Source organism: Aphelocoma coerulescens, chromosome 18 (genome assembly GCF_041296385.1).
Source record: "Aphelocoma coerulescens isolate FSJ_1873_10779 chromosome 18, UR_Acoe_1.0, whole genome shotgun sequence".
NCBI lineage: Eukaryota > Metazoa > Chordata > Aves > Passeriformes > Corvidae > Aphelocoma > Aphelocoma coerulescens.
The window spans coordinates 3,588,104-3,610,233 of record NC_091031.1 but is presented as its reverse complement, the minus strand read 5'-3'; the positions used below and the strand labels follow the sequence as shown (position 1 = coordinate 3,610,233).

Genomic DNA, 22,130 nt, shown 5'->3' with positions numbered 1-22,130 from the left:
ACTTGAGGCTTTTGGGTTTGCCCAACTTCTTACTGTACTTTAAATCTCCATTAACTTCTGCATGAACTGAATTGAGATTGAGGATAATTGCTTCAAATTTGAAGAGACAGAAAAGGAAAATTAAGCTGGCACAGCTCACATTATCAATACCTCTTACAACATATGACCATTTCAAAACAACTGTTGCAATAATCTATATAATACAAAGAGGACGAGAACTGAGCAGAGATCACAAACCTTATGAACTTTATGCTTTACAGCAGGTGGGGATTAATCACAAGTAATTTATTTTCTGTAACACCATTTAACTATAAAACATCACCACCAATAAATCCAGAGAAGTACCTCGACCTGCCCAATGAAACAGGCTCTCATGGAATAACAGAATGGTTTTGGTTGAGTGATTAATCAGTAGCATTAAATTGCATGTATGGATTATTTCCCTAATCAACCTGATTCACAGTTAATGTATGATCTGGCAAAGCCAAGACTTATATCCAATAACATTATCAAATGTTTCATTAGAAACACCACCAAATCCATGTCAAACACATTACTTTATTTGTCTAGGATGATGTGTCCTATAAGGTACAAAAAAGTACTCTTCAGTTTGCCACAATTTGTTAAAAACAGCAATCTATTGCCTACAGGTAGGAAAGATTTAAATCATGTCAATATGGATTTAGGTATGAATAAATAGTACAGAAATGCTGAGAAGTTGGGATGAGATGCAGGATATGTCCCAGTGCTGTTAAAGGTGAGATTCTTCCTTGTCGCATTAAAACACAATGCTTACAATATGCAGCATTTTTTTAAAACGTCAAAGGACAACATAACCTAAATGCAACTACTCTTCGACTTTCAGAAGCATAAATGGATTGTTTCCACACTGAACAATTAGTAATTTTCACAGTTTAAATGACAGCATTTGTATGTACAAAAACACATGGGTTTTTAGTAGATAAAATCCCCCCAGAAGAACCTGAACACCTGAGCTGGAAGTGTAAGAAAGGGTGGTCAGTAGCAACATCTTTTTAAGAAAAATAACAGAGGAGGTTCTTGCATAGCAAGGTGTGAGGTTAAACCCAAAAGGAGCTTATCCATAAATCAGGTAAATCCCAGACCACTGTAGAACAGAAGTTGACTGTGAGTTAGTGCAAAAGCTGGTCAGGTGGGTGAGGAGCTGCAGGGAAACCAGGGCTGGGAACTACAGACAGGTACCAGAGCAAGTCAGTCACAGCAAAAGAAAAGCCTCCTCATCTGCAATTTGCATCTCCTTGGACTCCAGTTCTTCCTCAGGGCAGCGCTGCTCCCACAGGGAACACGGAGGCAGCCCAGGAGCCTCCCAGGGACACAACTACAGGTGGTGCTCAACATTCCCAGAGCACTTGGCAAAGATCACTGAGCTCCAGTGGGCAGGGACACCTCACAGACACCTCCTACCCTGTCACAGCTGGAACAGTCATTGTGGCACCACTGTGGGAATGTTTCATTAGGATAACGGGACTGGAACACGGTCGGGTCCCACTCCCTGGCCATTCCCACCCCTGTTCCTTGCAATCCCTATGCTCCTGCACAGATCCCCGAAGCGTCACACACACGTGTCAGCGCACACTCAAACACACCTACGGCTGTGGGGAGAACAATGATCTCCATTTATTTTGTTTCATATACATCCATATTTTGAATTTTAATACAAAAGAAAAAAAATTAGAATCTGACAAATGTTTACAAACAAGATACCTTCAAATAGATTTTACTCAGTTCAGTCTGGTGCAGAGTAAATGACAAATTGTACTGTTTGTTATATTCAAGGCAACAGAGTCTGTAGTCCATGACCACTCAGCCCAACTTTTATGCAAGCTTGTTTTAATCTACCATGAATGATAAACTCCTTGTTGATTCCCAGTCCTGTGTGTGTGCACATGTGTACATAGCAGCTCCTTTCATAGAAAGAAAAGACATCTAGAGGTCTTCTTGTACTTTTACCTACAGGAATCATGTTAAGATACAGAATGGATTACATGGAACCGGGGCTGGATTTTATAAGAAAAAATAATTAGCTGACAAATGAGGGCAGCAATAAAAAAGCGTCTTTTTTGCAACAATAAATAAATACAGTCAAAGTTTTCTGTGTGGACTTTAAACCAGCTTCTTCACTGAAGAACAGACGTGGCATTTCCATGGAGTTAAATGTGACCCCATTTACTGTATCTTTTTTCTTGCTCTCTTTCTCCTTCAACAAAACAAAGTTTTCCTGCTTCTGCCACAATAGTACAACAACTTGATCTTGACAAGAAAGTGGTGCTGCTGATTTTTATTTCTTTGTCCTTTGGACAAAATAAGCCAAGAATATAATTTGACTGTTGTGACCAATAAAAACGCAGTTTACATCAAGTCTTGTCAGGATAACCTGACTAAAAACATCTGGCTCCTTAATTAAAAATTGTCAGACAACCAGATCCTTGCTTGTGTGTTTGGTTAACACGCTGAACTCTAAGAAGCTGTAGACTGCAGTTTGTTGTTATGGGACCTGCAGAATACAGAAGAAAGTGAAGAATTAAGCACCCTTTAGTTTGGAGAACACAGTTGCTGCAAGGTGTTGCCAAAATTAAATCATAATGAGGGAATTACTACCATGTTGCTTCCATTTTTTTTTCCCCCTTCAGAAATAAAAAAGGATGCTTAAAATAATTCTCTCTCTGAATTTTAGGCCTATTTTCTCCTCCAGAATACAAATATTTCAGTACTTGTAAAATGCAGTGTGTCACTGGAATATTCCAAAATGCCTGAAATCAGTTTTACTCATATATTTACATAATAGTAGTCCATTGAAAGGAAAGCAAAAAGACATTTTTAGTTGTAAATATTTATAATAAGGTCTACTTTGCTTAAATTTATTCAAGAAGTCTTTGGATTAACTTAAAAGAAAAAAAACTGAACAGGCATGTTAAAGTCACATTTTTGCTAAGCAGAGTTCAGCAAAACTCCTCTTTGACATTCACAGTTTTATTAGTGACTTAAACTAAAACAATAAAATACAAGGTTTCCATGATGAATTTTTCATTTTTCTCAGTACAGTATTTGAGGAACGGAACAATTTTTTGTTAATACAGTGATGTTCACCACTGTGACTGCTGGCAACAAAAACATTTACTTTTTAGAAAAATGACCTGGATTTTTAGGGCAGTTTAATGTCATTGAATTGTACAATAAAAGAAAGTGACCCCAACATCCAGTTCTGATTCCAGTTAAAAAGTTCAGACTAAAGATATCACAATCTGCAAGAAAAGAAAGAAGACGGATGGTATAAATGAAAAACAATAACAAATAAAATGCAGCAATGAAATCAGCGTGCAAGCACAGTGAGTGCTGGGGACCCAGCTAATGGCAGTGACAGAAACATGGGTTGAAAACTACCTGATAAAAATTATTATTACAGTATTGAACTGGAAAGAAAAATGCATATTCTTTTCCAGGAATGTCTATATCTATATCTATATCTATATCTATATCTATATCTATATCTATATCTATATCAGCCCTTTTTCAGAAAAAAATAATTTTAAAAGAAAGTTTAATTTTAAAAGGTAAATTTTGAATTATGTTTCATTTTCTGTCTCCTACTTTAAACCTTACTTATTCCCTCTGTTTCAAAGGTGGTAAATTATAAAAAGATGAGAGAAGGTGTAACACTGAAGTATTTTAATTTCTTTCATTTGATTATAAGCTTCACAGCAGGATTGTCTCTTATTAGCATGAGAGGTATTTACTGCAGAGTAGAACATCAGCACAACTCAAGACACAGTATTTGTCCTGATCAGAAATTACTCTCATTAAGTTTTCTGCAGCAATAAGTTGAAGTATCATTCAAATTTTGCAAATTTATGATACCACCCGAATTTTTTACAACTCCTTTTGAATAAACATTCCAAAGTAACCTCCATAAAACCGTATTTAAACCTTAATTTGGACAAAATTTTCCAGGAAAGGCCACAGAGCAGCAAATCCCTCTATGAATGCAAGATAAGCTTAGAAAGGAGATTTCAGGGGCCAATGCAACATCTGTGGTTAGGAACACTCCAGCTTACCTGCTTGCCTTAAATCCTTTTAGTTTCTGTACAAAGAAGGACTCAAGAACTTCTGCACACTGGTAAAAAGGGGAGTCACTTGGATTGTAGTAACGGCAGTTATCAAAAATTTTGGTCATGTCTGCCACAAACTCCGTGACCTTTTTGTAGTAGCGTTTCAGGATTCTTTCTTCCATGGTTGCAAGGTCTTCAAAGAAACCAAAGATTATTTAAATGAGACACTTTCATTCTCAACAGAAATCTACATTGTCAAGACTGCGGGAAACAAAGCATTATCCAGGTTAGAGGCTTTTCCAGGAATGCTGGTTGTGACTGGTGACACCAGTAGGTCTCCCTCAGAAGAGACACTTAGGCATGAATATGTTGTGTGCAGCTAAATTCAATAAAATGCAAGAATCAGAATGACCAGGGAAAACCTTTGCAAGGAGCTCCCTGCTTTTTCTGAAGAAATGAAGGGAAGGTCAGACAACCAAGATTCAGGTACCATGTACATGTAACAGCCATCACCTCCTGATTATTTTTTGAATTCCTGCCTTGCTTTGAACAAACTATCAATTCTCATGGGCATATGCACATTACACATGGCACAGATGAAAGATTTCAAGTGCAGGGTCATGCAAAATTCCAGAGCTCTCATCCTTACTGACCAGACACATTAAGGAGACAGGAATGGTGATGTGAGCAGTAACTGTCCCATTTTAATCCACATATCAATTAAAAACAGGGAGAGGAACAAAACCTGTCAAATACAAATATAGCTGTGTAAATGTCTCGTGGCACTTTTAGCCAGAAAAACAGCTATCTGCCCTTGAAAAATGTCCTTAAGGTGCTTATTTTGAAATACCAGTAATGCCAGAATGTGTGCAAACTGCAGATGGGTCTGGATTACCTGGTGTATTTTACTAAGATTTACTTGTATACTTAGAGGTGCCTTTTCCTCCTACTTAAGTCAGAAAGGGCTAAATGCACTTTTGTTTACTCCACTAGCAGTATCGTTATTTGAGCTTTCCTTATAAACTTTAACCCATCCACCATGGAATAGGAATTGTTCAGCATTGTCATAACAGGACAGTCCAAAACTTTGGAACGGAAAAGGACACAATTCCTAAACAAAATACTGTTTTCAGTCAACATACCACAACATTTTGCCAAGATACTAAACTGAACTTTCCTATTTCTAGGATGAGTAAGGAGTAGGTGAGAAAGCTCTAATGACACACTGGCTCTCATTTAGAGATATGAAAAGGTATTGGTTCAATACTGGAAGGAAAGGAATAACATTCCCAACACCATTTCTGCCAGGAGATAGATTTTCTCAAGAAATTTCACATCCAAGTGCTTATCCAGTTTTAACTGGTGAGCTCTAAGAAGATTAGAGTAAAGCACTGTAAAGCTGCAGCATCTCCCTTTCAACTTCGCCCACATTCACAATATCTGAATGCATTTTGTTCCTGCAGCTTTAAAGATAAATTACACATAAAACAAAATTTATTATTACTATCAAGTCATATGAAGATAATTTTAAACTCCATCTTAAGGTGCACATCACGCTTCCATAGCATCACATCCTGCTCAACTTCTGGAGGAGAAGCTCATGCACAAAGACAGAAAAAAATTGTCCTCTTTAAATGAAGAAATTTAAAAACATTAGTTCAATCCTATTGCTGCATTGACTTCCACATTTCATCTGTAAGACAGGCAGTTATTTAGGGTGAAGGAGTCAGCCTAGAAGTAGATAAAACAGCCTTAATGAACTTCTAAATGTATCAGTGAGAAATCACCGTGTTTCATCTGCCTAACCTGTGAATTTTGCAAAATATGGCTGGAACTGGTCAGCAGGAAATTAACTTGTTATTCCAAAGCCCAAACCCGCTCACTCAGGCTGTTCTCACCAACACTTACCCATTGGTTCTTTGATGACACCATAATAATCTGGTGCATCGTTGGGATCTACTGGTTCTAAGAACGGCCACGCCATTTTGTGAGCCTGGCAGGGAAACAGAAAATTAAAATATAAAATCGAGTTAAACTAGGTACTATTAATAGGTAAATATTTTCATCCTTTTATTGTTGGGGTCTGGAGTTGAATTTCAGGAAGAAGTGCAGCATTATTTGAAAAAGGAACCAGTTCTCATCTAATGACTGGGTAAAGTTTTAAATGTCAGTGACCCAGTAGTTCGGCTTCAAAACAGGAAACTGTGAAATTCAGACATAACAGGATACTGTTCTGAACAGGCTGCATGGAAAAGTATGGAATGAATTTACTGAGAGTGCTTTCTAGTACCCTAAAATTAATATGCTTTTATAAATGTATGCAAAATGCAGGACAATGCAAAATATTACTTAAGAGGATTTCTGTTACCACAATTTTAAGAATTGTACCAGAATTCTTAAAAAGTCTTTAGAGTTGTAGCAGAAAAAGCCTATTTGGGAGTGACAGAGAAATCAGAAATATATTGTATTGGACAGTGACATAATTCTTATTATCAAGATGCCATCATTTACATGCTGATAATGAGCCCCTATGAGAACACTCCTGAAATCTGGTAACTCTCAAAGTACAGAAGTGTAGATCACAACCCTCAGAAAAATGATCTGAGAACAGAACATGGCACTTTTCATACCCTGTGCAGTTGGGCTCCCACTTTGCCTTTTGGGATTCTAAATCTGCTTCCTTTAAAAGCCTTTCATTGAAGGGATTATTTAGTTTCACCCACTCAGGAGTGGTGATTTACTAATTATTGTAAATATTCCTCAGGACAATAATGCCAAGCAAGTTTGCAGCTGACACAGTGCCAAAGCTTTGCTATTCCCTCAAATCTCAAAGCTGCTAAAGAGAAATCAAACCCTCCTCCCAGACCCACTGGGTCTGTCACACTCCCTGATGCTGCCACCCTTCTCCTCACCTGCAAGGAGCGCAGGACCCTCCTCAATCCTTCATAGTCTTTATCTGTGAGTGGACTGAGCACAGTCATGGCATCCTCTGTGGACTGGCACTGTGGACACACGTACTCATCAATGAGATCTGCCTCGCTCTGCAGGATGCCCACGCAGCGCCCATGGTACCAGTTCTGACATCGGTCACAGCCAATGTAAAATCTGCAAGAGCCAAACCAAATGTCAGTGGCTTCAACTATTTCAAGTCCAGGTTACATTTAAACACATAAACCTGCCATCTCCTGCACACAAGCAGATACTTGGCATGATTAAAGACAACAGGTAACGTCAGATTTCAGAGTGACAAATTCTACTCCAACTGTTTTTGTATTTACAGACCATTTCAAAACACGTTCCTAAATTTTACACTTTCAAGCAATCAAGATTTCAAAAATCATTCCTCTGCTTTAGAGACGAAAGGAACAGTGTAAAGCCAAAAGTCTCACCCAGCCAGTATCCAAACCAATTCAAGATGCATTTTGCACAAACTGGACTACAACTAGGGCTTGTTTCACTCTGTACAAGCACTTTTCATATGGAAGCTTCAGTCTTGTAACTGAACACAGAGGGAGTATTCTATGACACAAAGCCTTACAGTAAAAGATGTATATAATTCACATATATATAATCATATACCAACCATATATCCCCATACTAAAATTATGTTCTCCAGCCAGATCAGATTAAAGCACAAAAAAATCCACTAAATACAGCATTTGTCTTTTAGTCTTTCTAACCATCCCCTGTTAAAGAAAATAAAATTAAAAAAGAAAATAAATCCCAAATAAAGTACATGGTGTTTTGGTAGTTTGTTGTTAAAAATAAAAACCACAATACATTTTGACCACCCTGAGAAACTTCACTTTTCCTAAACATTTACTGAACAAAAACATTTGAGAGGGGGAGACAATTACTGAAAAGCAATTTGTATTACAAATGAATACAATATATGCAGAATAACTAGTTGTTTACTCTTTGCAAGGAACAGGAAAGCACAGTCAGAGCAGTTTTGCTACCTAGACATGGAATAAGAGGTTCTTATCCGAACTCACTGCGACTCATCATAAGGTGTTCTGCAGATACAGTACAACTCCTCACTGCTGCCCTCTTGTGCCCGTTTACACTCATTACAGATGTACACATCCATTTTCTTAGCCTCCTTTTCTGTGATTCCAACACATTCTCCATGATACCAGTTAGTACAAAGATCACAGCCAATATAGAACCTAAAAGTGTTCACAATGAAAATGACAATGTAATTGTCATTTCAAATGGCATGGCACTTTTCCCTGCATTTCTCTCTGATGCACTAGCTGCTGGGCTTACTTTCTCTCTCAGCTTCCCTGCTCCCTAACCTTACAAACTAACATCTCATGCTGCAACTAGACTGGCAGTAAGGTCACTTGGGTCAATTTAAATTGACAGTTCATCAAAATGCACATGTATTGATATGTACATATTAATATGTAACCAGACTTGACAAAACTATGGGCTGAAAATCTACTGTCTTCAACGTGTGTGTGAAAAACTGTCAAAGGCACAAAAAGACAAGGCCAAAGAAAAAAGGTTTACATTTTCAAAATTGCAGCTCAAAAGCCACTGAAACATTTCCTTAAAGTTTGAAAATGTAGGTCTCAGTTAATTTAAAAAACAAAAGCAAAGCGCAAACACCAGCTAGGAGTTACGAGTACACTACAAGAACATGCAACCAGCAGTGTGTAGGTACGTCTTGGTGTAACATGATACGAAAGAAAATGGGGTCAGGGCATGACTGTCAATTTTAAATCTTGGAGGTTTTTTTTGAGGGGGATGTGCACTGAAATCTGATAATAAACTACTTAAAACTGCGACAAAGTGGAATTTTGACTGAATAACGTCTCCTCTCAGACACAGCTGTGTGACAGAACCAGGTATGGTATGACACAAAGTGAAGGGAACCAGGGACAGAATCATGGGAATGGGACCTTGCACAGAATGATGTGACAAAACTGTAAAATATTATGCCAGGATGTTTGTAACTCGTGTATGGATCTCTCAGAACACACCTATGACCAGTGACAACCAGATGGGCAACACTCACATCCATTCTCTCTGCCTAAGCAAAAGCAAGCAGACTTGGAACCTCCATCCTCCTGGATTTTGGAGACCTCAACCCCCTGCCAGGTGCTGCCGTAGGAATTCCTGCCACCCTGTCAGCCTGCAGGCAACACCCTGGGGTGTTGCACCAGCAGGGCAGTAGCTATCCCATGTTCCACAGGAAGCATCTCTGATTTCCTGGGCCTCTGCACACATCCTGCACACTCAGATCCTGCTTTTTCTCTTGTTTTCAGTCAGGCAAATCCTAAAATAAATATCACACAACCGCATTTCCATAAAGAATGGCTAGACATAGATTCTGACAACTATTAGGAACTCAGCCTGTGCCCTGTTCCCAAGAGAGGCTGTGTCTGGTCCTGGTGATGTGGAAGCACATTTGCATCCAGGTGTAGATGCTAAGCCTTGCCCCTGGAATGTGGAGCAGGTGCCACATTATGCTTTAACAGATATATTGGAATCTAAGCAGGAATCTTGGAAAGATATCCTTACTGACCATCCTTGAAAACAGTATTAGCAAATCCCTATAACCCTGGAGTATCATGAATGAGAAATAAATGTAATAGTTTTGCAATAAAATACACAGCAGAAAACAACTTATAAGGCTTTACTAAATCCAAAGAAACACACAGGGTATTCATAAAATATCACAAACTGGCTTTTTAAGTAGCACACCTATCTTTTCTGAAGCAGAAAAGAGACACCAGCATAAAGAGGAAAAGTATCCAATGCCTACATATATATATGAAAAAATAAAAAAATTCTCAGAAAACTGTTTCAAAACTACTAATTCCAACTAGCAAAAGGATTATGTACTTCAACAGTATAGTCATCATTTGTAGGAATATCAAATACAAGATTCACAAAAAGCAAAGCAGCAGAGCTCTGTCATATTGCTAAGAATACTACTGAGTTATTAACATTTCATTTTCTTGGAAGCACAGTTCTCAATTCAAGCTACCAAAATTCACTCTATGACCACTAGAGTCAACACAAAGAGTTAGTCTGACAATCAAATCCCTTTGCTCACTCACTAACTCCAGATGCAGTAACACACAGACCTCTGGTATCAGAGCCAGAGAACAGGGTCCCTCCTAAGTACGCTGGATAACAGAAAACCTGATACAGACACAAAGTTAAGTGAGGCTGGGAACATCCCTCAGAGGTGACAGTGACATAACAGCCAGAGCATCACTCTGCTCTTCCTGCAGCACTGGCAGTCCAGGGAGCAGCCCCATTTCCCACACTGAAGTAATAGTGCAATTGTCAGAGCTACTCAAAACCAAGGTGAAAAAAACCTCAAGATCTCAACTTTATTAAAAAAACCATAATTAAACCCCAAAAAAGGCTAGAAGGAACCTCAAGAGGTCTCCTAGTCCTGGCCCTAACTTAGAATGAAGAACCATGACCCATGGAGTGAATGCATCACTCCAGATCTATGGTTTTCCTGTTACCAGCCCTTAAAGTACCACCAAACAGTACCAGTTCATATTTTTGGGTATTGTCACTTATTTGGAATTGGTCTGAAGTCAGACTTACTGTACATACATCTCTGCACAGCTCTCAGATGTTAATCATTACTAACTACTGCTGTTAGTCACCTCTACCTTAAGGAGGAACATGTAACACTATCCCCTGGAATCCACTGGATTCTCCACTCTAGCACTTACAGCATTTCTTCACAAGCTCTGTACATAGCATAAATACTTCTTCCTCATTCACAGTCAGAATCAAACTACAGAGAACTGCAGTTTTCACTTTGTCAAATGCTTAAATATTGATTTTTATCAACCCTGGAATGCAAATAATAACACATGGAAACCATTTCTCCCTGAAACATTGTCCAAAGTGAACTGCAGTGCAGTGACTCAGAGCCCCCTTTACTGGGTACTGCCTTACAAAAAAGTCATTTATTGGAAGACGGTACCAAAGCTATTTCTGAAGAGTATCAGCTACTTATTCACAAGAAATTGCTCAAACCAAATTGTCACTTGCTTCTGAGGCAGAGGCAAAACAGCAAAAGAAAGAGTAACAGAGCGGAGGGAAAAAAAAGAAAAGAGTATGTGCATATGAGACAGGAAGGTCACACAATGGAGACATGCAAACGAGTAAATATAAACCACACACAGTAAGAGTATCAATCGAGTATGTTAATATTTGTAACTGCTAGCAGAAAATAGAGACTTTAATCTCTATACCCCAGTGATCACTGCAATAACCTGCCACTAGCTCCACTTCTAGCACTACCTGGCACTAAGAGCTGACACTAAACCTAAAGCTTATTAAGGACATGCAGGAGGGGCTATGGCATTGTTACTCACTTGGACTCATCGTAAGGCGTTTTACAGATGCAGTAAAGCTTTGTGTCCTTCTTTGTTTCCTTTGAGGTAGTAGAAATCATTTTCTTTTTCTTGGACTTGGATGCCGAGGAATCCTTCTCCTCCTCTCGTTTCCTCTTCTGGGAGGAGACTGGCATGGGGACAGTGGTGGAGGAGGAGGAGGTGACGCTGGCTGCCGGTGGCTGTGGTGGTGCTGGTGGCACTGGTGGTGGGGCAGCAGCGGCCATGGCTGCAGCTGCAGCAGCTGCTGCCTGGGCTCTTTCTTTTTCTTTCTTAATTTTAGTCAAGTCTTTCTTTAGCTCCTCCTGAAGTGTATTAAATGAATAAATAGAGGGAGGCACTTCATATGATTACTGCAAGACAGGGTTACAATCTATGCGAAAATCCCCATGCTTAACCAGAAGAAAATAATTAAATCCACTTAAATATGCTTTTTTTTTTTGTGTTTTCAATCTACAATTCACATAATATTAAGGGATGACACACTTGGGCTACAATTGCCCACTGGCTGTAACTTATCAGAAGCTGTTTCATGAAAGCAGGTCATTTCAGTCCAGAAGAAAACCAAGAGGCCCTCAAACGACATATGAGTAGCTTTGCAGAGATCCACAACCACAGCTTCTTCCTGTAAATTCCCTTAAAATCTCACTGAGCAAACAGACAAAGATTAACACAGAAATGTTCTCCCCAGCTAAACATCAAATTAGCCTTTGAGACTCTGTCCTTACCTGCACTTCAATCTGTAGATCTTTGTCCAGAAGTGCTCTTTTTTTCAGTATTTCAGCTTTCAGCTGTTCTTTATGCTTGAAAAGTAGAGCCGAGAGCTTGGTTGCGTTCTGTTTGCTCCGCTTCTGCTCCACGCTCTCTTCTCGCTTCCGTTTCTTAGCTGCCTGCTTTTCTTCTTTGTCTATCTTATCCAGAATATATTTCATCACTTGGTTGCACACAATCATTCTGGGGAAGGAATAAAGGAAAAGGGCATTGTGCTGAGCTGCCTGTTTATTCCCAGTTGAGAATGCAGAATCAATTCTCCAGTTGCTGCAAGCTCATTATTATATTTCCTAAGATGTAAAAGGTAAATTTAGCAACACACAGTGCTTCCACTCCTGCTTATTTACTAGAACACTGCTGGGAGAGATCAAGTCCCTTGTTAGGCTCAAGAGGGCCAGTCCCAATTTCACTTAAATGATCTGAGTACTAATTGTTCCTCCCCTCCCCCATCCAACTCCCAAAGCTTTGGCTTCAGTAGGATAAGAGACGTTTTCACTCAATTCAGTTTCCACAATTTGTTTCAAAGAGCTGGATTTTCATTCTAGTATAAGATGAAAGTGAGTTGGAAGCCTGTAATTTCTTTTAAAACAGACATTTCTACGTTCCAGTGACCACCAAATGTGACTACCAAGATTTTGTGTTTTGGCATAAGGACTCACAAATACTTTTCATTGTATAGAATTCACTATTAACAGTTCCCAATTTCTCCACTAATGACAGCTCAAGATTAGTTTTTCATCTACTTGTTGTACATTCAACTATAAATCTATTTTCCTGCCATTTATTTTGCTTTATATTTAAATTAGAAAATGAATGTATTTTGGTTCTTCTGAATTTACTTTTCCCTTCTCTATTCTTTTCCAAAACCACTAGAAAACCAAATGCTTCTCGTTGCCAGAGTGACCATGTAAAACAACTCCCATTGAGCTCAGAGGAAACAGCAGAATAGCAATGGCCAGGACAAGCAGCTGCTGGCAACTCTGTGGTCTTGGACATTTTGTCCTCTGACAGACAGATGAATTTTGATGATAAATGTAATATGTAGATAAATATTTGTAGGGCCATACAATTTTGTCTAGCTTGCTCTTTATACCTGTACTATATCTACTTGATTCAGTCTGTTTTTTTCACAGACTAAAGGTCCCCACCTTGTATTTTTGAAGAAGAATAAATCAGTGAGATGGAAAGGCAGCTGCACCATGAACCAAGCTAGTTAGAACTATACTTTTCATCTTTCTCTTAAATTGGACTTTTGTCAGTCGAAACACCTATTTGGCTGTCTGACACCATGAAATGAAGAGCATATCCAATACATCTTTTTCTTTATGCAACTGTGAACAGTAAAGGAGTGGCACCCAGGGACAGTGCTGTAATCAACTGAGCCTGTGATCTGATGATCCAAATTTTTTAAAATACAATCTTCTTTTTCTTAGTATCTGACACACACTTGTGATTATCTAATTAGAGCAACTGTATGTGTGAAAAGGAGTCAAAATAACCCCATGACAAACAACAAGCATTCCAAATTTCTGTTTAGCAGCTTCAAGCATAAAATCTCTCTGTTTGTCAATCTGTCTTCCAACTCTTCAACTCCTTCTGTAGAGTGGGATGTGCAGGAACAAGAATGGAAACACATGGCCATGATAAAGGACAAACAAAACCCAGGCTTTTTTTGCAGCAGAGCCATTAATTCTCCATTCTGTGCTCCTTTAACGATGGTTTTTACTTGAGTTTAAGAACTGTGGCCAGCTTCAAACACAGTATGTAATATTACTTAAAAAACATATGATCAAAATAAAATTGAGATTATACTAATGCAATAAAGATCATTATGAAACTTACTTCTAAATGTTACTCCAACCAATTTAAAATAGCAACACTTCTTTAACCAGGTTTTTACAAACCAGCATTTCATTATGATACCATTAAAAGATGTAATAAATGAAAAATTTGACATCTACAGATGCACTGTGATGCACATTCACCTCTGATTTTCTTCCCTCTCAGCTGGAGTCAATGTCTTCTTCTGTTTCAAATTTTCTATGACAGCATTCTGCTTCACAACCACCTGTAGGATGATACAGATTTCAAAATACAACACGAAAACTTTAGCCAGTATTTCACAGCATTATGGGCAGAACCAGGACATTTCCTAAGTTAAAGAAAAAGTTGAAGTGCCATTTATTTCACTGAGTTACAAAATAGAGCTGATTTTATCAGGGAAGCAGTGCTGGTTTAAAACAATTATTTGAAAATTGAAAAAGAATTTGAAAATGAACACCACCACCCCCAGAGTAGGACAGTTTGCTTATGTCAGGTTTAAATTGAGGGACTAAATGTAAGTTGACTGTATTTCCTCAGTGACTGGTTGTTTTATTTTAAAAATGGTAAGAGTCTTATAACATGTATTTTTTAAGCCCTGCAGCCATCCAACAGCATCCCATTTCAGATACCTCTGTGGAACCTCAGTTTTCAGGTAATGAAAGTACTGCACATGTGTTCTCTCCATCAGCTCTCCTAGCTCTGACCTATCTTTCCTGAATTGAGAATAGAGATGGATTTGTCCCAGCAGCTAGTGGTAAACTGAATCAAGGTGACAGAAGAATGCAAACATGGTACAAGTGACTTGATGTGCTGAATTAACTTGGAATGTGTCATTAAATTGCCAACAGCAATCGTGCACTATCTTTGAAAGAATCAAATTAACTACCTATCAAATGTATTAACATTGTTAACAAGAACAGGCATTTCAAACTGTATTTCTTTCAATACTTATTTCAGTAAGTGTTAATTTCCTTCTGTTAACTTTACCTGTTTCTGGATAACGTCACTTTGATTAGAAGCCTGAAGGGTGTGCTCATGTTTAATTTCTATCTGTTGCTGATTTTTCTTCTGTTGCTGCTCCCTGAGCTGCTGAACTCTGTGCAGCTGCTCCTGAACACTAGCTGTTTGCACTGTCACCACACTGGCAATCTGCTGAGCCTGCACTGGGCTACCGTGCTGGATCTCAAGAGGTAACTGAAGCTTGATCTGCGGCACACTGCCCTGCTGGGCTTGTATCTGAGCCACAACATGGGGCTGCAGCTGAGAGAGGATTTCCACTTGCTGCTGAAGCTGAGGCAATTCAATAACACTTGTTGGAGGCTGCTGAAGGTGCAGCTGAGGATGACCTGGGCACTGCACAGGAACCTGATTTAAACTTTGAGGGTTTAAACTTGCAAGGGTTGAGCCTGAGGTCTGAACCTGAGGCTGGGATTGCTGCAGCCCAGCTGGAATTTGTATGGGAGCATGGGGCCACATTGGACTGGGTTGTCGGGTTGGAGTCTGCACCTGAGCTGGATGCTGAGCCTGGGCCGGGGACTGGCCTGGGGGCAGGCCCGCAGGCGGTGGCTGCATCAGGCCTGGCGCTGGAGAGAGTCCCCGAGCCTGGGCTGGAGACTGAGCCGGAGATTTGGACGGCTGAGCTTCGGCGGGCGCCGCAGAGTCACCGGGGACTTCGGGCTGGCTCGGGGCCTCGGGCTGAGCACCCTGGGGCTGAGTCCCCGCGGGCTGCGCAGGGGCCAGGCTGGGCTGGCCCTGGGGCTGCCCTTGCCCCGTGGGCACAGCCGGTGCTGGTGGCGCCTGCAGAGCCGGCTTCGGTTCCCCTGCAGCTGAGAACGACACAAACGAGGATTCCATTAATTGTAAATGGCGTGGCTATGAGCCTTACTAACTCAAACTCTCTGGAACTACTGCAAAGCTCTATGCAGCAACTCAACAGACTTTGCAACACACTTCCAACAAATTTACTGCACTAACAGACCACCTCCAGCTGCATAAATACTCCCATGCAATTGAAACGGAAGCTTTTTTCCTGCTGAACAGAACAGTGCTTACCCGAGGTTGAAGTAGAAACCGTGGTTGTAGTTGTGCTAGCTGTAGTAGCAGCTGCTGGTAGCGGGGTGAACAGAAATCTCTGAATTGTACCATTTGGCATAGCTGCTTGCATAAGCTGTTGTCCTGGACCAGGTATTACAGTCACACCCTGAGGGATTAACTGTAACTGACCAGTAGTTTGACCTTGTCCCTGAATTACCACAGTTAAGCCTTGACTGCCACCCTAAAAAAAAGTTAATATTGATGTATTAGTGACACGATTCTTAGACAGACTTTGCTGAAAATCAGAATAATCAGGGGCTTAGATTTCAAAATTCAATATTTTTATCACATACCATACTCCTAAAATCTAAAACTAGCATCTGAGATAATAAAATACTCTTTCAACAATTCTATCGCCAACAGATGACTGGGGTGGAGTTACACATTTTGTGAACGCACAGAACACAATACAAAACCTGTGAGTCTTTGGTGTAGAACTCATAGAATGGTTTAGGCTGGGAGGGAACTTAAAGCTCACCCAGTTCCACCCACACCTTCCACTGTCCCAGGCTGCTCCAAGCCCCGTCCAACCTGGCCTTGGACACTTACAGGGATGGGGCAGCCACAGCTTCTCTGGGCACCCTGCACCAGGGCCTCCCCACCCTCACAGGGAAGAATTTCCTCCCAGTATCTAATCTAAACCTACCCTCCCCTTCAGCTTGAACTCCAAGTCTTGTTCCACCTACAAAAAACCTTATCTGGCAACCAGCACTCTGTACATTGCAACAATTTATTTGTATTATTTATAGTTTGAAGAATAGATATTGTGGTAAATCACAGAAATGTACTTTTACCCAAAAATTGATTCTAAACTTATTTTTTGCCAACAGACCTTCATGATCTGAGCAGAAGTTGTAAGAACTTTTTCCTCCTCTGCTCAAAGATACTGCAACTTTTCCTCTGAGATTCTGGATAGCATGAATGAAAACTAAATCTTCACATCAAATCAAAAGACAAGGAATCAACATTATGATCTGAATGTCTACAAAATAGGCCATACAGAATAATTATGTCCCTTACTGCTATTAAAGACTTCTCTTTCCATACTGCAGAACACTCCTGATGCCATATACCTTACTGGGAAATACAACAGGAAGTGAGAGTTAAAACTTTACTATTAAAACTACTTACTTTGTAGTTACTATTTATTATATTTATTTACTATTTAGGCTGCTTTCAGTCTGTAATTATGCCAATGGTCATCCTAAATGAAGCCAGACACATAAATTTAAGGGCACAGGCACTATACTGCTGAAATCCAAAGCACATTTCCACACCCAGGACTGTCCAGTGCTTTACCTGTCCTTGTGTGAGCTGTGTGAGCTGGGCCATTGTCAGCTTCACCTGGCCCTGCTGAGGGCGAGGGGGCGGTGCTGGGGTCTGTGGCTGAACTTGTTGAGGGGCTGTTCCAGAGCTTGTGATGGTTTTCTGCCCAGTGCTGGAAGAAGCTGTGCTGGTACTAGAAACTGCTGTTGAGACAGGCTGACCCCTGATTATTTGAGTCACCACTTGCTGTGTCTGACCTGGAAGAGAAGAATTTGAGCTAAGAAACACATTTTGAGCTTTTTAACCATAAGCACAGGAAATTGCAGTGGGGTGTGATAGTGATCAGACAGGTGAAGCAAACACTGCAGTTTGCACATAAATTTTCTTTACAAACCATTTATGTTATTGACTGAAAAATGTCTGCAAAATGTTTTCTATTTTAAGGTTGCATGCATATGGAATACTTCAAACATTTAGCTTCTCTTTATGAAAAAACCAACAAAAAGAGAGGCTTTCTCAATGCACAATTACTCTATACATTTTTAGGGTTTTTCAGTTTTTCTTTTTTTTTTCCCCAAATGAATGGACTTAAAATTAAGTACTACCTTTCCCAGTGTCAATGATGAACAACACTGAAAAGCCTCCAGCCAACACATCCAAGAGCCAAAAAAGGTGTTAGTTAAAAGTCAAGCATCAAAATGAGGGATTTTTGTATTGGGACACAATGATACACAAGGAATTAATGAAGAAACAAACCATGGATTTCACACTGGGAATTTAAATATTAAAGTGAACCTACTGGCTGGCAGAATACCTTGTTGCACCACTACAGGTGTTCGAATGATGGTCTTGCCAAGGGTTGACTGCTGCAGTGGTGTCCGGATCACTGTCATCCCGGGGCGCAGCGGTGTACCCTGCACTACCTGCGCACACCAAAGAGGAGACCATGTGTAAACTTAGGGAAAAAGCCCCTGAAATATGCTCTGAATTTTTTTCCTTGTGTGTTTTAATTTTCCCAATTGGAGAGAACTGTTGTACCTCTTTGGAATAAAGGACCCATACACACCATTGCTGAGACTAGCCAAAAACATTGAAAAGTGATTAGCCAGAAGTTTTAATATCTGTCAGTAACTTAAAATCTATGCACCCACTTTTTTTGAGTTAAATAACCAGAAAAACATCTTACTTGTGAAGTGCTTGTTGTTCCTAATGTCCCTGTGGTGTTTGGCCTAATGGTTACAGTTGCTGTCCTTGGCTGGAATGAAGTAAAGGTTTGACTTGCACCTGTAGTTGATGGAATGATACCCAATACCTTTTGCTGAACTTGAACCACACCTAATTAAAGAAAAATTGAGTATTCATTAATGACATAATGGCCAGCAAAATAAGTAACTGCAACTCCAGGGTGGCATTTAGAACTCAGTCTCCAGGTTTCTAGAATGCCTTTGAGCCTTTCAACACGTCTTGGGAGAGCCTTTGTCATATTGTAAAAAGAAGCAGCATTACACTTTATCAGTAGTCCAGCTTCAAGTAGTTTAAATAGTCCATTTTAAGTTAGGAAACAGATATTTTAGAAAAGGTTAAGGAAAGTATGAACTTCACTAATATCAGTTTGATGGTAACTGCAAAGTCCTTGGATTGACAGGGTGCCATAAATTAGTGTTATACAACCATTAAAAGCTATAATCTGATTAATTTTAAATGTAGGAGAACAGTTTAAACACCTTTCATCTACAACATGTGGTGCTGAAGAAAACGGGCAACGTTTCTCCTGTCACCTAAGAAATTTCAATACAAAATCTGCAGCCTTCATGACTTGCTCAAATGCTAAATATGATGGAGACAGAGAATTGAGCTTTTCTGTTCAACATACATTCACAAATCTCAAAATATTAAGTCCTCTTCTTGAGGCAAGAATCAAAAATGCTAATCTTAGTCTGGAGCCATACTCCTCATCAGTGAAGAGCAGCTGTAGGCATTAATATTTTTGTGAAGAAAGTTGCTTTGTTGATTTAGATAACCAAAAAAAAAAAGCATGCTTCATTCCACATTGTTCAAAATAAACCTCCTAATTTTGTGCTAGGAAATGCAGAATAATTTATAGGCAAAATCTTGCATTTTTCCCCTTCCAGACACAAATATGTAACACAGGGGGAACAAGCTGTAGAAACTTGTATTTATATATATATAAAATATTTTTCCCCCTTCAAGTCGCACTTTACTTCACTGGGAAAATAGTGTCAAAGGAGAATTAAGCAGCAAGCTGGAATACAACTTTTATTCAGTTCCCTTTGCCCTACCTCCTTGAGTTGATGGCACATTGACGGCAACAATCTTGCTGTTTGCAGGGAGTGGCAGCTTAGTTATCACTTTCCCTGCCATCGTTACTGGGCTGCCTGAGAGCTGGAAGGTCTGCCCTGTGCTGGCAATGGTTGTGGCTGAGGTGGCAGCTGTGCTAGTGGCTATTGAGGCACACAGAACAGGCAGGTTTAGAGCAGAATAATTAGTCAATGAAATGACTGTTTTTCAAGTATGAAACAGCAGACTACAGGATTACTTTTACATTTTTGTTTTTTTTGAATGTGTCATGCTTTCTTTGGTAAAGATTCTTTTTTGGAAACAGTATGTTACACCATAAAATGCTTTAATGAATGATTACTAGTACAAAAACTGTCAGTAATGAATGAGACAAGTCAGAAATGAGACTTCCTACCAAGTCAAACCAAGTGAAAACTAGACAGGTATAATCTCAGAAATGTCCTTCTGGCATAGCAAGAGTTAAGAGCAAAGATAACCAGAAATGTAATAATGCTGCATATTTGGAGATGTGATGTGTATATAGAATGTGATGTATACACAGGATGAACTCCAGCACATGTTCCTTCCATGACAAATGGCTCCTTACCTGTTGAAGATTGGCCTTGTTTAACCCAAGTAGCAAAAGTTTGATGGAAATTCTTGTTCTGTTGGAATGTTACTGTAGCTGGAGAACCCACTTTAGTGGTGAGTACTACTTTGGTTCCTGTGGGGACAGGGCCTGTCAGAGAGCCCACCATGACTTTCTGTGGTGTGGAGACTGTGGTTGCAGGGCTGCTGGCTGTGGTGGCTGCAGGGACCACACCTCCTGCAGGGATCTGCTTCTGCTGTTCCAGCCGTTTCTATGGAATTTAGAAAAAAAATGGAATAAAGGGATAATTAGTATTTTCAGATTTTGCAACATAAACATTGTCTCTACCCAGTATTGAGAGAAAAAGGCCTCTGGTAGGATTTTAGTTTAAATTGTAGAGGATTGAAGAATAGGCTCCTTGACCTCCAGAACTAAAAATACGCTTAGAATACACAGCCAGAAATTTTCATTTATAGCAACTTTAAAATCCTTATCAGCTTATGTTAATTTCACTGCACATTTTACTTTAAAAAAAACCCCCTCAACATATTAATTTGTCTCAGATTAATCAGAAAGGTTAAAAAAAATTCAAAGAATATCCATCTATATTTGGCTTTGACCATGTGCATACAGCTAGGTCAGTAATTGGTATATCATCATCAACAGGTTTACTATTAGCTTTCCTAAATTTAGAGCTTCCTGCACTGAGATCCTGCCAGTTACAGAAAAAAACAGACTGTATCATTCTGCTTCACCATTGAGAATGCAATTTTAAAAAATATTCTTTTAAATGTAAATCCAGTTTGCAGCCTGCTTAAAAAAATTAGGTTGAAAATCCCTTACCTTACCTAGTGACCTTCTGTGCTGTAACTGTTGAAAAGGCACATTTCATCTAGAGAGCCCCTTTGTGAAGGGATTGTATCAGTAGGCTCTTCTAAAATGTCAACTAATCTAACATTTTTTCCTATGTTACTGGAATTATCTCTGTATTTATTTAATTTGAATTCCAGCACTATATTACAGTAATGCCCACAAATCAGAAGCACTCATTCACCACTTGGGTTTTTGTCAGGGAAGATGAAATGAAAAAGGAGTAAGTTGGGAAAAAGCACTGTTCTTAATAATGTATGTGAAATACCAACATGGCATCGGGTTTCCTAAGGGCATACATTTATATATAAATACATACACGTATCTACATTTATGTAAATAAAATTATCAATGGGCTTAACTCAGACAAGATAGAATAAAATCAAAAGATTCAATTTGAGTGAAGCATGAAATGCAGTTGTATTCCCAAGTCAGCTGTATTCCAAGGCAGCTTTCCATTACACATAGAACACAGAGGACCTCACCTGGAAATGGGTGCTTCCCAGCCTTCTTTTAAAATGGAAACAAGCTAAACCTTTCTAAAGCGTTATAAATGATGTGGGGGGGGAAAAAAGGCAATCCAGAACAAACCTCTGCTTTAACCCTGTTTCAAAATAACAAATGTACACAGTGGCAGCAGCATTGTTTGATGGCTTAATTTGCAGTTGGCGCTATTTGAGAAATGGTGTAAGCAAGGGATAAGTTCATTTCCCAGCCTGTGATGCATGTGGTGAGCAGTGCAGTTGCTGACTGGTGGGACAACCAACAGCTCCCCACCTGCTGGGCAGCCAAACGTTGGTGTTTTAGCTGAGCCTCCAATTGGGCCTTGAATTCCTCTGCCTTCTTCTGTTCACTAACCTTAGCCTGTTGTTCAACTGCCTGTGCCTTTTCCTTCTCCACCCTGCCAAAGACACAACCAAAAGTAAGTTATACCACCACATAAAATCCAACCATCAA

General features: G+C 39.6%; 1 protein-coding gene across 11 annotated transcripts in view; it reads right to left on the bottom strand.

Annotated features, from left to right (window-relative positions):
* Positions 1-1,632: 1,632 nt before the first annotated feature.
* BPTF (bromodomain PHD finger transcription factor) overlaps positions 1,633-22,130 on the bottom strand; it is a 53,369-nt gene continuing 32,871 nt past the window's right edge. For 4 of the 11 annotated variants that reach the window (XM_069032919.1, XM_069032922.1, XM_069032926.1 and 1 more), the window contains 16 exons: positions 21,951-22,074; positions 20,322-20,574; positions 19,717-19,878; positions 18,603-18,751; positions 18,216-18,339; positions 17,450-17,673; positions 16,109-16,331; positions 15,563-15,882; positions 14,218-14,300; positions 12,190-12,415; positions 11,444-11,766; positions 8,081-8,254; positions 6,998-7,190; positions 5,994-6,078; positions 4,092-4,278; positions 1,633-2,533 (listed from right to left, as the gene is read on the bottom strand). In XM_069032919.1, the coding sequence (XP_068889020.1) occupies positions 2,497-2,533; positions 4,092-4,278; positions 5,994-6,078; positions 6,998-7,190; positions 8,081-8,254; positions 11,444-11,766; positions 12,190-12,415; positions 14,218-14,300; positions 15,563-15,882; positions 16,109-16,331; positions 17,450-17,673; positions 18,216-18,339; positions 18,603-18,751; positions 19,717-19,878; positions 20,322-20,574; positions 21,951-22,074 (2,887 nt within the window). In that variant the 3' untranslated portion in view covers positions 1,633-2,496. Of the gene's footprint in view, positions 3,282-4,091; positions 4,279-5,993; positions 6,079-6,997; positions 7,191-8,080; positions 8,255-11,443; positions 11,767-12,189; positions 12,416-14,217; positions 14,301-15,562; positions 15,883-16,108; positions 16,332-17,449; positions 17,674-18,215; positions 18,340-18,602; positions 18,752-19,716; positions 19,879-20,321; positions 20,575-21,950; positions 22,075-22,130 lie in introns of all 11 variants that reach the window. The other 7 variants (XM_069032921.1, XM_069032920.1, XM_069032923.1 and 4 more) reach the window with 7 other exon arrangements.